Source organism: Nycticebus coucang, chromosome 9 (genome assembly GCF_027406575.1).
Source record: "Nycticebus coucang isolate mNycCou1 chromosome 9, mNycCou1.pri, whole genome shotgun sequence".
In the NCBI taxonomy this organism is placed as follows: Eukaryota; Metazoa; Chordata; class Mammalia; order Primates; family Lorisidae; genus Nycticebus; species Nycticebus coucang.
The window spans coordinates 32,023,505-32,041,654 of NC_069788.1; the positions used below are offsets into that span (position 1 = coordinate 32,023,505).

General features: G+C 39.7%; 1 protein-coding gene across 2 annotated transcripts; it reads left to right on the forward strand.

Moving 5' to 3' along the window:
* Positions 1–466: 466 nt before the first annotated feature.
* Positions 467–2,644, forward strand: LOC128593974 (UPF0696 protein C11orf68-like). 2 transcript variants are annotated; one of them, XM_053602422.1, is made up of 2 exons: positions 467–601; positions 1,277–2,644. In XM_053602422.1, exons 1-2 carry the CDS (start codon positions 483–485, stop codon positions 2,031–2,033), a joined length of 876 nt encoding a protein of 291 aa, XP_053458397.1. In that variant the 5' UTR covers positions 467–482; the 3' UTR covers positions 2,034–2,644. The 2 variants fall into 2 exon arrangements, with proteins under 2 accessions (XP_053458397.1, XP_053458398.1); XM_053602423.1 differs by having other exon boundaries at positions 499–601; positions 1,263–2,644.
* Positions 2,645–18,150: the final 15,506 nt, after the last annotated feature.

Sequence of the window (18,150 nt, forward strand, 5' to 3'; positions counted from 1 at the left end):
TAAAGGTACTGAACACTGCCAAAAAGGGCAAGAAGCAGGAAAATTCCATCTCATTAGAGGAGATAAATCAACTAATAGAAACTGACCCAGATATGCTGGAGGTGGCTGGTTCAAACCCAGCCCCGGCCAAAAAAAAAGAAAGAAACTGACCCAGATCTGGCACAGATGTCATAATTAGCTTACTCAGGCATGGAAACAGTTATTATAACTGGATTCCATATGTTCAAAAGTTAATTAGAGACATGGAAATTATAAAAATGACAAAAATTAAACTATTAAAAGTAAGAATTACAATGTTTAAGATTTTACAAAAATACATAGTAACAACAGATTAGACAAACTGGATTAGAACAGACTACTGAACTTGAAGAAAATGCAATGGAAATCATCAAAAATGAAACTTACAGAGAAAATAAATTTATTTTTTTAAAAATTACAACTTAAGGTCTATAAAGTTGTTGTTGCGGCGGCGGGGCGCTAAGATGGCAGCGGCGGCGGCAGCCGTGGCGGGGGCGGGGCGCGGCAGCAGCGGCGCGGACCCCGGGCAGGAGCGGAGCCGGGCTCGGAGTTGGGCCGGCGTCGAACGCAACGAAGGCCGGAGGTGACTGCGGGCAGCTGGAAGGGCAGGGCTGGGGCAGGGGCACAGCTCGGACCGTGGACACTAATGGCGGCAGGCACGGCAGGGCCAGAGGCCGGCCTTCCTGCAGGCTGTAACAAACCCGGGTTCGAGTTCGGGCACCGCCTATTGGCCTCGGGCTGGCCAGTCCCCTTTCTAGGCCTCAGTGTCCTCGCCTGTAAGTGGGCCTGATTATGCCCGCCCAGGATGCCTGGCCCTCCAGGGCTTGCCTCAGAAGCTGCTCGAACGTGCACTTATTTGCCACCTTCTATTAAATCCCAGCGTTCCTGGTACCTGGCCAGGAGGTGTAGCAGGGGTTAGTTGCCACCCACACCTGAACTCACATTTTGGTGTTGCCAGTCACTACAGATGTGACCTTGAGCAAGTCTCTTTTCTCTGAGCTTGTTTCCTTGTGTGAAAGTCAGGAAGAATAGTAGTAACAGTGCTTAAGTAGTGCTCACTGATCCTCAGGCATCTAATTTTCACATCTAGTAGACAGGAACAGTTGTTATCTCACTGTAAATGTTAGGCAACTGAGGTACAGTGATATTAAGTCTTGCCCAAGGCCCCACAGTTTAGTCCAGTGCCTGGCACCCACTAGGACCCAACAAGTTGTAGTTATTATCTCAGACCTCTCCTGACTCAGTTCCCTCACGACAGGATGGAGCCAGGTGAGGAGCTGGAGGAGGAGGATTCCCCAGGCGGCCGTGAGGATGGCTTCACTGCTGAGCACCTGGCCGCGGAAGCCATGGCAGCCGACATGGACCCCTGGCTGGTGTTTGATGCCCACACCACGCCTGCCACCGAGCTGGATGCCTGGTTGGCCAAGTACCCGCCATCCCAAGTTACCCGCTATGGGGATCCTGGTTCACCCAACTCTGAGCCTGTGGGCTGGATTGCAGCATATGGGAAGGGCTACACCCCCAACTCAGGTGACGTGCAGGGCCTGCAGGCAGCCTGGGAAGCTCTGCAGACTAGTGGGCGACCCATCACACCGGCTACCCTCCGCCAGCTGGCCATCACCCACCACGTGCTCTCAGGCAAGTGGCTGATGCACCTGGCACCTGGCTTCAAGCTGGACCATGCCTGGGCTGGCATTGCACGGGCTGTAGTAGAGGGCCAGCTTCAGGTGGCCAAGGTGAGCCCACGGGCCAAGGAGGGTGGGCGCCAGGTCATCTGTGTTTACACGGACGACTTCACGGACCGCTTGGGTGTACTGGCAGCAGATTCAGCCATCCGTGCAGCAGGCATTAAGTGCCTACTCACCTACAAGCCTGACGTCTACACCTACTTGGGCATCTACCGGTCCAACCGCTGGCACCTCTGCCCCACTCTCTATGAAAGCCGTTTCCAACTTGGGGGTAGTGCCCGAGGCTCCCGGGTCCTGGACCGTGCCAACAATGTGGAACTGACCTAGTGGAGCCAAATGAGGAGCCAACTAACCTCTGCCCTCTGCTCCCCCCACACCCACTGAGGATGTATCCTTCTGTCTTCCTTCTCCTTGTCCCAAGAAGGCTAAGCCCCTCAGGGGAACTGCCTGCATCTTCAATGCCCTTGAACTTCTGCCCTCTGTTCAGGGCTGACTCAACCCCCTAAAAGCTGGAGGCTTTGGCTCCCTGAGGGCTGAGCCCTCCACCTTCCTCTTTGATGCTGCTCCCATCTATTGCCCAAGACCACAGGTTGGGTGTCTGAGAAGAACCTTCCTTGGCCACCGTCATCCCTGCTATTCTTTCCCTTTCTCCTGCATTCTCCTTTTCTTTCCTCCCTCCCTCACAGGGGAGAAAACTTAGTGCTTCCAATTGCTCTCCTTGGAGCCTTCATAGTCCAGGAGACAGGGGCCTTGCAGGCCTGAGCATGCCATTGTGGGGAGTAGGATAGTTGCGTCCACTCATCCCCTGTGAGGGGATGCTGGACATGGGGCCTGCCTCTCCCTGCCAACTCACACAGCCTGTACCACCTTCCTCTTTTCCTTGGCTACTTTGACTTGCGCCTGCTCTTGGCATTTCAATAAAACCCAGCTTGGGTCTGAAAAAAAAAAAAAAAAAAAATTACAACTTAAGGAAATTCCAAGTGACCTAATTTATTTTGTTTTCTTTTTTTTTTTTTTTTTATTGTTGGGATTCATTGAGGATACAAAGAACCAGGTTATACTGATTGTATTTGTTAGATAAAATCCCACTTATAATTGTGTCCCACCCCCAAAACATGTGTCACATACCATGACCACCACCACGCTCCCTTCTTCCTTCTCTCCACTCCCCTCATCCCCCACTGGGTACTAAGTCATTAATTGTTCTCACATCAGAATTGACTACATAGAATTCTTGCTTCTCCATTCTTGTGATGCTTTACTAAGAATAATGTGTTCCACTTCTGTCCAGGTTAATACAAAAGATGTCAAATCTTCATCTTTTTTAATGGCTGAATAGTATTCCATGGTATACATATGCCACAGCTTGTTAATCCATTCCTAGGTTGGTGGGCATTTAGGCTATTTCCACATTTTGGCGATTGTAAACTGCAAACAGTCTAGTTCAAGTGTCCTTATGGTAGAAAGATTTTTACAAAAGTTGTCAAATCTTCATATTTTTAATGGCTGAATAGTATTCCATGATTAACCACCCCTTGTTAATCTATTCCTGGGTTGGTGGGCATTTAGGCTATTTCCACATTTTGGTGATTGTAAACTTGAACAGTCTAGTTCAAGTGTCCTTATGGTAAAAGGATATTTTTCTTTCTGGGTAGATGCCCAGTAATGGGATTGCAGGATCAAATGGGAGGTCTAATTTGAGTTCTTTGAAGGTTCTCCATACTTTCTTGCAAAAAGGTTGCACTAGTTTGCAGTCCTACCAACAGTGTAAAAGTGCTCCCTTCTCTCCACATCCACGCCAGCATCTACAGTTTTGAGATTTTGTGATGTGGGCCATTCTCACTGGGTTTAGATGATATCTCAGGTGGTTTTGATTTGCATTTCTCTAATAATTAGGGACGACAAGCATTTTTTCATATGTTTTTTAGTCATTTGTTTGGGAATTAGGCCTTCTTTCAAATGGCCTAATTTATATGTAACTGAAATCTTTAAAGGGGCAGAAAAACATTCGAAGTTATAAGTAATGTTTTCCAAATTTGATTAAAACTCTAAACTCACAGGTCCAAGATGCTCAATAAACTAGTATAAGGGCTGTGAAAAAACTATATAAAGGCATATTATAACCAATTAGTTTAAAACAAGTGATTGAGATAAAATCTGTAAAATATAGGAAAAAGGTACATCATACACAGAAGAACAAAGCTCAGATAACAGGAAATATCTCATTGGAAACAAAACAAGAGAGTAAAAATGGTGTGTTTAAAGTGCTAACTAGGAGGAAGGAAACATTTGCCTAGAATTCTATAATCAGAGAAAATGTATTTCAAAATCAAAGATTAATTAAAATACTTAGAATATTAAAAAATGGAAAGAATTTATTAGCAGTGCACCTGCACTTAAAAGAAGTCTCAAAGACAGAAAGAAAATGATAACAAATGGAAACTTGAATCACAAGGGAATAAAGAGCAAGAGAAGTGTTAAGTACATAGGTAAAGGTTTTTGTTCAAGCAAAAATATTAAACATAGAGTATAGAATGAATAGCATGCATGTATTTTATATATTTTGTGTATATATAGGTAAAATGAGCAAAAACAGCACAAGGGTAAGGAATGAAGAAATGAGAATGCAATGTTATAAGCTCCTCATGCTATGAAGTGTTTGTCTATCACTTGAAAGTAGGCTATAGTCAGTTAAAGATATATATAGTAATCCCTTCAGCAATCACTAAATTAACAAAACAAAGAGTTGTAACTAATACGCCACAAAGGCATTAAGAGGGTATCATAAAAATAAGAAAGAAGAAACAAAGGATAAATGGTTATTAGTCACTATTCTCAAAAAATAACCCTGAGTTCTATGCATATGTGTGTATATGTATGTATGTGTGCATGTATATCATATATATAATGTATATAAACAATACAATATATGAAATGTAGAGAGAGACAGAGAAATATTTGTTACATGGAATTGGTTCACGTATTTATGGAAGCTGAGTAGTTCAAAAATCTATAGTCAGGGAAAGTAGCTAAAGATGGCTGACCAAAGACATCAACCGCCAGATCATCTCAAAAAGAAGGAAAAGTTTTAGATGAAAAATAAGGGGAAAAAATGTAGCTCAAGTATAATTCTGAGGGGAAACTGCCAGAACCTGCTGGACACTCCATGAGAAGTAGTTGTGGAGTAGAGCAAGAAGGAGTAAGAATGTGCATCAGTCCACCCCTGCAAAGCCTGGAGTTCAGTGAAAAGGGCAGGTGGTGTTGTTTTTCCTCCCTCCTTAACGGGCTGTGGCAGTCAGTGGGCTCCTGAGGTGTTAGAGTCTTTTCTGCCCTCATCAGCCCAAAAGTTGCTCGGATCACTTCTTGAGGACAAAGCACCAGGATGCCAGCCACCTTGGGATTGATGCTTCTCACCACAGGCATGAGCTAAGATAACAGGCACCGTTTTGCTTCTCCAGAACTGTGCACCTCTGTCCTCAGCCCCTCAATTTTTATTTGCTTATTCCCACACAAACATTCCCTAACTCTGGACCAGACTATGGGAGTCACAGGGGGCCTATGGGTCCTGGAAAATCTGCATGACCCCAGAGCATAAAAATTCTGGGTAGGCTGCCTTTTGAGAGAGGGAGAGAAGACCAGAGTGTTACTTCTCCTCCACTCAGACTTTTTTCCTTCCCTTCCTCTCTCCTGTCCACAGCTGCCAATAGACACTAGGCTGGGGCTCTCAGGAGTGGCTGGTTCTCTTCTCAGGCATACTGAGGCTTCCACAGAGAATGGTGCTCAAACTTTTCCTCTTAAAGACCTACAGAAAACTAAGGGGTGCTTGGGCTGTTAGCTACTTGTTCATTGACCTTCCTTAGTACTGCTTGTTTGCTACATTAGATCAGGGCACACCCCAAAGCAGAAGGGCATCAAACCTGCTTAAGCACCTCATAGACAACTTGGGACCATCATACTTCGTGCCATGGTAAGGGATTGATCTTTGGAGACCTGGGAATAGGTTCACAGACCAGATCCTGTACCCTGATAACTTCTTCATGTTGCTTGGAGGTATGGAGAGGAGATGTGTGAAATAATCTCGAGAGAATAGGGAGGCCACATGGGCAGACCTGAAAAGAGAGTACAAAGTCGTTCCCAGCCCCAACATACACATGGAGCAGCTGGAGACTAAGGAGAGACAATTATTCAAGTTCCAGTCCAAAGGAAAGAGAAAACTGTGTCCCAGCTCAAAGACAGTCAGACAGAACATCTCCCTCTATTAATGGAAGTGACTTTTTGTTCTATTCAAATATTTAATTGATTGAATAGGGTCCACTCACATTAGGATAGGAAATTTGTTTTACTCAGTCTAGTGGCACAAATGATAATTTCATCCAGAAACACCTTAGTAGACATGCAGAATAATGTTTAACCAAATATCTGAGCACACCATAGCCCAGCCAAATTGATACATAAAATTAACAATCCCAGATGGAATAAGTAGAAAACAAATACAGTACAACCTCTGTTGGCTGAACACCAAGGGACTGTAACAAACAGGTTAACACACAGAGGTGATCAACATAAGGAACTAAGCCTACCATACTGTATGTACATGTGGTGCATGTCCAGTCTATGAAAATTAGGTGACCTTAAGGAGGTAGTCAATGTAGGGAGGTGACCAACTCTAAATGTTCTACTGTAGTAAGATAAAAGATTTAAATGTAACCATATAAATAATTACACTAAATGTAAGTGGTCTAGACACCAAAATTAAAAGGCAGATATTATCAGATTGGATTAAAACACAAAACCTAACTACTTGATACCTACAAGAAAAGAACTTTAAATATAAAGACATAAATAAGTTAAAAATAAAAACTAATAAATACAGCATACTAATACTAATCAAAAACTGTAGTGGCCATATTAAAATCAGAAAAATTAGATCGCAGAGCAAGCAAATTACAAGTGCTAAAGAATGCCATTTCATAATGATAAAGTGATCATCATTATGACCTTATCAGAAAAAACATAAACATATGATGTAGAAAAAAAGTTTTCATATCAATGGCCCAAGATTACATCTTAAGAAATTTAAATGAAAAAAGTAATACAAAAAATAATAATGCATATCAGAATAAGGATCATATAGGAAAATAGAAAAAGAAAAAAAAACAGTAAGACTATTATTGGTCATTGAATTCTTTTCTGAAAAAGAATCCATTAGAATTCACCTCAGTAAATGATTGAACAGTGTAAGTGTATATATGTATAATTCTGTAAGGTTAGATTAGTAATTTAAAACTTCAACAGGGCATTAGAATTACTTATGGAGCTTATTTAAAATGCATGTGCCTTGCCCTCCATGAGTGTTTTAATTCAAGTCTGAGTATGCATATTTAAAATTTCTCTGGCAACTCTGATGGACACACATCAAGATTAAGAACAATTGACTTACGTCACCTAAGACTCAAAATCCACAATAAGTGGATTGACTTATGTTTTGTATCAATACACTGAGGTAATGAGACAAAGAATTCCTCAGAAATTAAAGTGTGTCAAAAGAATCCAAGATGATGGCTGAGTAACAGCCTCCCTGCAACAGGGCATGGTGAGTCTGGGGAGATAAGACTCCAGGCATCTCTGGCTGATGGGATCTGCCTATAATCATCCCTTTGAGGATACAGGGAGTCAGCAAGGGACTTGTGGACCCCCAAGAGAAAGACAAAACAGTGGAAAACTGGCAAGTGGTTGTGTGTGTCCAATCGACCTAATCCCGCTGGCAGCCATAAGTACAAGCAGAAGTGAGACTGCAAATCGGAAAGGCCTTACCTGTGAACTGTTTCAGTGTTTTTGGACTTGGCACTCAGTTGAACTGCCTTTGGGGAGAGCTTGTGCAGGAGTTCAGAGAACTTTGGGCATTGTCTAAGGCCCCAGACTGAGCCACTAAGGCGGACAAAGCTAATAGTGTTTGGCTCTGGGCCACAGGGAGCAATTGTGAGAGAACTGCCCCGGGTCGCAGAGCAAGGATCAGGTGAGAGCTAGTAACCTAGTGATTGAGCAGCCTAAAGGCAGGGACTGAGCTGCCTTACAGCCTTAACCCTCAAGGGCAGAGTGAGACTGGTTTTGGCACATTGGAGCCTCGGGATGTTGCCCTACATAGAGTGCCGTGGCGTTGCTCATAGCAACCTCAAACTCCTGGGCTTGGCAACACCCAGACCTCCATAAGAGCTGCACCCTGACCCCCAACCCATGACCCGTGCCTGCTGGGCCTATGCTTGCCCTGACCAGGAACTGCAGGAGCCGCGCAACCCTGCATCCTCCCTCCTGAACCCTCCCTGCATCCACAATGGCCCGCTCATCTGGCCAGGGAATCTGGTAGCCACGTGCCCTCCGGAACCCTCCCTGCCTCTGCGCAAAGCCCTTCTCCTGGCCAAAAACTGCTGGAGCCTTGGGCTCTCTATGCCAAAGTCACTGGACACTAGGCGCTGCCAGAACTGTGCACCTCCCATCCTGTTGCTGGATCCAGGTGTGTCACACTCCGAAGCTGCTTCTACAACCAGAACTCCCTGGCTGGGGCAGCCCCAGAGGAACTACACAGGGCCACTCCATACAAAGATCCAGCAATAATAGAGTGATCCCACTGGGGTCTAATCTTGGACAAACACCTCCCCAAATCTGAGGACGGCCAGAGGCAACAGTGAAAAACAATCATGAGGTGAAATCAACAGAAAAACACTGGCAATATGAATAGTCAGAGTAGATTAACTCCCCTACTAGGATCAATGGGGCAGACACAGCACAAGATCCCATGCACAAACAAATACCTGAGATGTCAGAAATCGAATTCAAAATATGGATAGCAAATAAGATCGAATTAGAATTCCAAGCAGTAACCCAAAAGATATCTCAAGAATTCAACAAATTCAAAGACCCAATGACCAAAGATTTCGACACATTGAGACAAGAAGTTGCATCCCTCAAAGATCTGAGAAACACAGTAGAATCCCTCAGTAACAGAATGGAGCAAGCAGAAGAAAGGATTTCTGACATTGAAGACAAAGCTTTCGAACGCTCCCAAACTTTCAAAGAGGAAGAGAAATGGAGGCCAAAAACAGATTACTTTCTCAGACAGCTCTGGGACAATTTGAAGAAAACCAATATTCATCTTATAGGGATCCCCAAAAGCAAAGAAGTGGCTTCACAAGGCAGAGTCTCTTCTCCATGAGATTATGAAAAGGAACTTTCCAGACATGCCAAGAGATTCTGAAATTCAGATAGCAGACAGTTTCAGAACTCCAGCATGACTCAACCCGAATAAGACATCCCCCAGACACATCATAATCAATTTCACTAAAGTTAATGTGAAGGAGAAAATTCTGAAAGCAGCCAGACAAAAGAAAACCATCACCACAAGGGCAAGAATATTAGAATAACTGCAGATCTCTCTGCTGAAACCTTTCAAGCTAGAAGAGTATGGTCATCGACTTTTAATCTCCTAAAACAAAATAACATTCAACCCAGGATCTTGTACCCAGCTAAACTGAGTTTGATTTAAGACAAAGAAATTAAATACTTCAATGACATTCACATGTTGAAGAAATTTGCCATAACTAAACCAGCTCTCCAGGATACTCTCAGACCTATCCTTCATAAAAACCCACATAATCCTCCACCACAAAAGTAAACCCACCCAGAAAATTTTGATCAAATTCCAACTTCCACAGTCACAAAAGTATTTAAAATGTCCACCGGACTCTCAAAATGCTTATCAATATGCTCAATTCATGTGAATGGTTTAAATTGTCCTATAAAGAGGCACAGGGTGGTGGACTGGATACAAAAACTCAAGCCTGATATCTGCTGCATACAAGAATCGCATCTTACGTTAAAAGACAAATTTAGACTCAAGATGAAGGGATGGTATCTATACTCCAGGCAAATGGAAAGCAGAAAAAAGCAGGCGTTGCCATCCTATTCTCCATCACAATAGGCTTTAAACCAACTGAAATAAGGAAGGATAAGGATGGACACCTCATATTTGTTAAAGTTAATACTCAATATGATGAGATCTCAATTATTAGTATTTATGGACCCAACAAGAATGCACCTCAATTTATAAGAGAAACTCTAATAGACATGAGCAACTTGATTTCCTACAGTTCATACTAGTTGGACATTTTAACACCCCTTTAGCAGTGCTGGATAGATCCTCCAAAAGGAAGCTAAGCAAAGAAATTTTAGATTTAAACTTCACCATTCAACATCTGGACTTAACAGACATCTACAAAACATTTCATCCCAACAAAACTGAATACACATTCTTCTCATCAGCCCATGGAACATACTCCAAAATCAACCACATCCTAGGCCACAAATCTAACCTCAGCAAATTTTAAAAAATAGAAATTATTCCTTGCATCTTCTCAGACCATCATGGAATAAAAGTTGAACTCAATAACAACAGGAACCTGCATGCCCATACAAAAACATGGAAGCTAAATAACCTTATGCTCAAAGATAGATGGGTTATAGACGAGAATAAGAAGGAAATCACCAAATTTTTGGAACAAAGCAACAATCAAGACACGAATTATCAGAACCTCTGTGATACTGCAAAGGCAGTCCTAAGAGGGAAATTTATAGCACTGCAAGCCTTCCTCAAGAAAATGGAAAGAGAAGAAGTTAATAACTTAATGGGACATCTCAAGCAACTGGAGAAGGAAGAACACTCCAACCCCAAACCCAGCAGAAGAAAAGAAATAACCAAAATCAGAGCAGAATTAAATGAAATTGAAAACAAAAAAATTATACAACAGATCAATAAATGCAAACATTGTTTTTTTAAAAGGACCAATAAAATAGATAAACCTTTGGCCAACCTAACCAGGAAAAAAAGAGTAAAATCTCTAATTTTATCAATCAGAAATGGTAACGATGAAATAACAACAGACCCCTCAGAAATTCAAAAAATATTTACTGAATACCACAAGAAACTCTACTCTCAGAAATATGAAAATCTGAAAGAAATCGACCAATACCTAGAAGTACGCCACCTACCAAGACTTAGCCAGAATGAAGTGGAAATGTTGAACAGGCCTATATCAAGTTCTGAAATAGCATCAACTATACAAAATCTCCCTAAAAAGAAAAGCCCAGGACCAGATGGCTTTACCTCAGAATTTTACCAAACCTTTAAAGAAGAACTTGTACCTATATTACTAAACCTCTTCCAAAATATAGAAAAGAAGGAATATTACCCAACACATTCTATGAAGCAAGCATCACCTTGATCCCCAAACCAGGGAAAGACCCAACAAGAAAAGAAAATTATAGCCAATGTCACTAATGAATATTGATGCTAAAATATTCAATAAGATCCTAACGAACAGAATCCTTCAACACATCAAAAAAATTATACACCACGACTAAGTGGGATTTATCCCAGGCTCTCAAGACTGGTTCAATATACATAAATCTATAAATGTAATTCAGCATAAACAAACTAAAAAATAAAGACCATATGATTCTTTCAATTGATGCAGAAAAAGCTTTTGATAATATCCAGCATCTCTTCATGATCAGAACACTTAAGAAAATTGGTATAGAAAGGACATTTCTTAAACTAATAAAGGCCATCTACAGCAAACCCACAGCCAATATCATATTGAATGGAATTAAATTGAAATCATTTCCACTTAGTCAGGAACCAGGAAATGTTGCCTATTTTCTCCATTGCTCTTTAACATTGTAATGGAAGTTTTAGCCATTGCAATTAGGGGGGAAAGGTGATCAAGAGTATCCACATAGGGTCAGAAGAGATCAAACTTTCACTCTTCACAGATTATATGATGGTATATCTGGAAAACACCAGGGATTCTACTGCAAAACTTTTAGAAGTGATCAAGGAATACAGCAATGTCTCAGGCTACAAAATCAACACCCATAAATCTGTAGCCTTTATATATACCAACAATAACCAAGCTGAAAAAAGAGTCAAGGACCCCCCGGGCGATTGAAGCAGCTTCAAAAATGTACTACTGGGACCTGATTAAACTAAAAACTTCTGCACAGCCAAGAACAAAGCAAGTAAAGCAAGCAAACAGCCCTCAGACTAGGAGAAGATATTTGCAGGTTATGTCTCCAACAAAGGTTCAATAACCAGAATCCACAGAGAATTCAAGCGTATAAACAAGAAAAGAACAAGTGATCAGATCACAGGCTGGGCAAAGGACTTGAAGAGAAACTTCTCTGAAGAAGACAGGTGCACGGCCTACAGACATATAAAAAAATGTTCATCATCTTTAATCATCAGAGAAATGCAAATCAAAACTACTTTGAGATATCATCTAACTCCAGTAAGATTAACCCATATCACAAAATCCCAAGACCAGAATTCGTTGGTGTGGATGTGAAGAAAAGGGAACACTTCTACACTGCTGGTGGGAATGCAAATTAATACATTCCTTTTGGAAAGATGTTTGGAGAACACTTAGAGATCTAAAAATAGATCTGCCATTCAATCCTATAATTCCTCTACTAGGCATATACCTAAAAGACCAAAAATCACATCATAACAAAGATATTTGTACCAGAATGTTTATTGCAGCCCAATTCATAATTGCTAAGTCATGGAAAAAGCCCAAGTGCCCTTCAATCCACAAATAGATTAATAAATTGTGGTACATGTACACCATGGAATATTATGCAGCCTTAAAGAAAGATGGAGACTTTACTTCTTTCATGTTTACATGGATGGAGCTGAAACACATTCTTCTTAGTAAAGTATCTCAAGAATGGAAGAAAATGTATCCAATGTACTCAGCCCTACTATGAAACTAAGTAATGGCTTTCACATGAAAGCTATAACCCAGCTATAACTGAAGAATAGGAGGAAGGGGGAAAGAGAGGGGAGGGAGGGGAGAGGTGGATGGAGGGAGGGCGATTAGTGGGATTACATCTGTGGTGCATCTTACAAGGGTATATGTGAAACTTAGTAAATGTAGAATGTAAATGTCTTAACACAATAACTAAGAAAATGCCAGGAAGGCTATGTTAACCAGTGTGAGGAAAATGTGTCAAACGGTCTATAAAACCAGTGTATGGTGCCCCATGATTGCATTAATGTACACATCTATGATTTAATAAAAAAAAGAAGAAGAAAAAACAGTCAAGGATTCTATTCCTTTCACAGTAGTGCCAAAGAAGATGAAATATTTGAAAGTATACCTAACAAAGGACATGAAAGATCTCTAAAAAGAGAACTATGAAACTTTAAGAAAGGAAATAGCTGAAGATGTTAACAAATGGAAAAACATACCATACTCATGGCTGGGAAGAATCAACATTGTTAAAATGTCTATACTACCCAAAGCAATATATAATTTTAATGAAATTCCTATTAAAGCTCTATTGTCATACTTTAAAGATCTTGAAAAAATAATACTTCGTTTTATATGGAATCAGAAAAAACCTTGAATAGCCAAAACATTACTCAGCAATAAAAACACAGCAGGAGGAATCATGCTACCAGACCTGAGACTGTACTATAAATCGATAGTGATCAAAACAGCATAGTATTGGCACAAAAACAGAGAAGTAGATGTCTGGAACAGAATAGAGAACTAAGAGATGAATCCAGCTACTTACCATTATTTGATCTTTGACAAGCCAATTAAAAACATTCAGTGGGGAAAAGATTCCCTATTTCACAAATGGTGCTGGGTGAACTGACTGGCAACCTGTAGAAGATTGAAACTGGACCCACACCTTTCACGATTAACTAAGATAGACTCTCACTGGATAAAAGATTTAAACTTAAGACATGAAACTATAAAAATACTTGAAGAAAGTGCAGGGAAAACTTTTGAAGGAATCGGCCTGGGTGAATATTTTATGAGGAAGACTCCTTAGGCAATTGAAGCAGTATCAAAAATACATACAAACATAAAGCTTCTGCACAGTCAAGAATATAGTAAGTAAAGCAAGCAGACAGCCCTCAGAATGGAGAAAATATTTGCAGGTTATACCTCCAATAAAGGTCTAATAACCAGAATCCACAGAGAACTCAAACATATTAGCAAGAAAAGAACACATGATCCCATCTGAGGGTGGGCAAAGGACTTGAAGAGAAACTTCTCTAAAGAAGATGGATGCATGATCTACAAACACATGAAAAAAAGCTCATCATCCTTAATCATCAGAGAAATGCAAATCAAAACTACTTTGAGATATCACCTAACCCCAGTAAGAGTAGCCCACATAACAAAATCCCCAAATCAGAGATGTTGGTGTGGATGTGGAAAAATGGGCACACTTCTACACTGCTGGTGGGAATGCACACTAATACATTCCTTCTGGAAGAATGTTTGGAGAATACTTAGAGACCTAAAAATAGACCTGCCATTCGATTCTATAATTCCTTTACTAGGATCATACCCTGAAGACCAAAAATCACAATATAACAAAGACATCTGTACCAGAATGTTTATTGCAGCCCAATTCATAATTGCTAAGTCATGGAAGAAGCCCAAGTGCCTATCGACCCACAAATGTACTAGCAAATTGTGGTACATGTATACCATGGAATATTATGCAGCCTTAAAGAAAGATGGAGACTTTGAGTCTTTCATGTTTACATGGATGGAGCTGGAACATATTCTTCTTAGCAAAGTATCTCAGGAATGGAAGAAAAAGTATCCAATGTACTCAGCCCTACTATGAAGCTAAATTATATCTTTCACATGAAGGCTATAACCCAACTATAGCATAAGACTATGAGGAAAGAGCCAAGGGAGGGGAAGGGAGGGGGGAGGTTAAGGTGGAGGGAGGGTAATGGGTGGGACCACATCTACAGTGCATCTTAGAATGGGAACAGGTGAAACTTACCAAAGGCAGAATACAAATGTCTACATACAATAACTAAGAAAATGCCATGAAGGTTACATTGAACAGTTTGATGAGAATATTTTAGATTGTATATGAAACCAGCACATTGTACCCCTTGATTGCACTAATGTACACAGCTATGATTTAACAATAAAAAAATTTAAAAAAAAATGAAAGTGCATCAACAGTGACAAACTATGAGGAAAGTGAGAAATTGTGAGAGCATGTAGCTCTTCCACACTGTACATGCCCTTCACTAAAATGTAATGTCATGTATGACAACCCAACCTGACAACCCAATGTCCTCCATTTATTTCTTAATTATATATAAATATGTAATATGTGTGCTAATATTTAGCACATTATTTGTTAATTAATATATGCCAATATATTAATATGTAATGAATATTAATAAATATTTCTTATATGTTGTATATTATATATTTTACAAGATAAACATTTTTTAAATAGTCAGCTACATACATATTTAGTCAACCACAAATATACAGTTTGAGTCAGGGAAGTCAGAGATCAGGGTGCCAGGATGGTCTAGTGAGGGCCCTCTTCCTGTCTTAGAGGTGACTGCCTTTCTACTGTGTCCCAACAATGTGAGGAGAGACAGGGAGGAGGTTCTTGAATGTCTCTTCTTAAAGGGATGCTAATCTCATCACAAGACCTAACTACCTCCCTAAGATTCATCTCCAAATACATTGGGGGTTACAGCTTTAACATGTATTTTGGTAAGGTACAAACATTCAGTCCATAGCATATATCAATGTTAAAAGTAATTATCTTTGGAAGATAAACGATTTCTTTTAATATTTCCATGTTTTCTACATTTGCTACAACAAATATGTACTCTTTATGTAATCGAGGAGGGAAAAATCCACAATAAGTTACAATTTTTTATGGCTTAGAAAGGCTTCTGCTTTCAGCCAAAACAGAGTAACTTGGAAAGAAGCAATTCTGCCACTGAAAATAACAAATAAAGGTTGTGAAGCACAGAAAAACAATTAGAATGAAGGTACCAAGATGCTAACACAGGCAGGGCTTGAAAGAATGAGATCACAGAAAGAAAACTCAGTGAGGTGACATTTTTCAATGCTTTCTCATTCATTGCCTTTTAATTCATAAGTAGCGTGGACCAGAATACTTAGAAAGTGAGAAAAAAATGGATAGTTGGGAAAAAAAAAATTGAATAGAATTTTCAGCAGTCTCAACAACCAGAAAGACATACTTGATCCTGTAGATAAGGCAGGCTCAGAAAAGTGAACTTGGTGCCTAGGGTCAAAAAAGAGTACCTGCTAAGATACTAAAAATCTCAGCAGGACTATTGGCGATCTTATTGTGCCTAACAGAGAAAAAATAGAGTTAATTGTCTCCTTATTAGAAAGATACCGACAAGCCACCTAAGAGCTTTTGAAGGACTATTCCATAGTAATTGAGGTGAAGTAGAAATAAATCATGTCTTTAAACAGACAAAGATCAAAGTTATAATAACATTAAGTCCTGATTAAATTATAGTGATTTGCTCTCCTCTAGAGGAAAATAATCTCTACACTATTTCCCACACAATGTCTGATATTAAATCAAAAATTACCAGGTATACATATCAAAAGAAAAGTATAGGGTGGGGCCTTGGTGTGTGTCACACTTTATGGGGGCAAGACATGATTGCAAGAGGGACTTTACCTAACAATTGCAATCAGTGTAACCTGGCTTATTGTACTTTCAATGAATCCCCAACAATAAAAAAAAAAAAAAGAAAAGAAAAGTATAAGACATAGACCAGATGATAACAATGAAAGGAGTTATTTAGAAAAGGAAATATAACTGGAGAAAAAAGCACAGACATTCAAGAAAGAATGAAGGGCAGTAGAAAGGGTAAATATGGGGTTAAAGCTAAATAAGTACTGCCTATAAAACAGTAATAAAAATGCCTTGTGGCTTTAAATGTATAGAGTTTTTAAATACAACAAAAATATACAGAGAAGACTCAATAGTTCCAGGCATGTATACACCCACTAACACAGCTTTGAATATATAAAGTTGAAAGATTAAAAGGAGTAATAAACAGTTTCCCAGTCATAGTGGGAGAGCTTACCGTATCACTGTATTTTTAATAAAACAAATGCAAAATATGAGAATATAGAGCTGTGTTGTCTAATATGATAACAAGGCACATCTGGCTATTAAACACTTAAAATGTGGCTAGTATAACTGAGGAATGAGATTTTAAACTTTATTTATAATTTGAATTAATTTAACTTATATGTAAAAACTGAAGCACTGTAAGTTTATTTTGTTAACTGCAATTTTATTGTTTTGGTAGGGCTTCATTTCACTTTATTGCATTGGACAAAATATTATTGCTGTACTATAGCAATTATGTCAGATGGTTGTATCAGTTTTAGTATTACACATAAAGAAAGCATCAGTCTAGCTGGTGATTTATTAAGTGGGGATTACTTTTTTCTATGCACCAACCAAAACATTTTAGTGTGCTTAGTTGAATATTTTATACATACAGTTAAAGTGATGACTGTGTAAATTATAAGACTAATTAATAAAAGAATTTATTTTAATCATAATGTAAATGAATTATTTTTCCAACTTCAAAAGTACATTTTTGAATTTAAAATTAAGGCATTCTACATATGCAGAAATGAGCAGAGATGCAAAAACTACTACTACGACTGGAACAGTAACTTTTTAAGTAGACCAACGAAAGGGATGCTGCAAATTTTACAATAAATGGTGATTTTACTTTTCTGTGACAGAACAAAGCAAAAAGCTCATTTTTGTTGTTTAAAAAAGTTTTAAGAATTAAAATGAAAAGTATTGATACATTTTCAGCACATATAAAAAGTTCACTCACAGTAGTCACAAAAGAATTGGCGACACTAACCACCTGAAATCAGAATTTAATGTCCATTAAAATATGCTGGACAGCTCTTTTTCCGGCTGGAACCATGGAGGGTGTTGAAGAGAAGAAAAAGAAGGTTCCTGCTGTGCCAGAAACCCTTAAGAAAAAGCGAAAGAATTTCGCAGAGCTAAAGATCAAGCGTCTGAGAATGAAGTGAGCCCAAAAATGCTTCGAAAGGCAAGGAGGAAGCTTATCTACCCTGTTTCCCCAAAAATAAGACATCCTCCAAAAATAAGACCTACTTACAGGAAAGATAAGACATCCCCTGAAAATAAGACCTAGCACATCTTTGGGAGTACACCTTAAAATAAGACACTGTCTTATTTTCGGGGAAACAGGGTATGAAAAGCTAAGCATTATCATAAAGAATATAGGCAGATGTACAGAATTGAGATTCGGATGGCTAGGATGGTAAGAAAAGCTGGCAACTTCTATGTACCTGCAGAACCCAAATTGGCATTTGTCATCAGGATCAGAGGAATCAATGGTGTGAGTACAAAGGTCTGAAAGGTGTTGCAGCTTCTTCACTTCGCCAGATCATCAATGGAACTTTTGTTAAGCTCAACAAGGCTTCCATTAACATGCTGAGGATTGTAGAACCGTATATTGCATGGAGGTACCCAAATCTGAAGTCAGTAAATGAGCTAA

Bases quoted from the DNA above. Each gene is read 5' to 3' on its own strand.
- LOC128593974 (XM_053602422.1), top strand. From the start codon at position 483: ATGGCAGCGGCGGCGGCAGCCGTGGCGGGGGCGGGGCGCGGCAGCAGC. The intron at 602-1,276 runs GTGACTGCGGGC...CCCTCACGACAG, and splicing joins GAACGCAACGAAGGCCGGAG to GATGGAGCCAGGTGAGGAGC.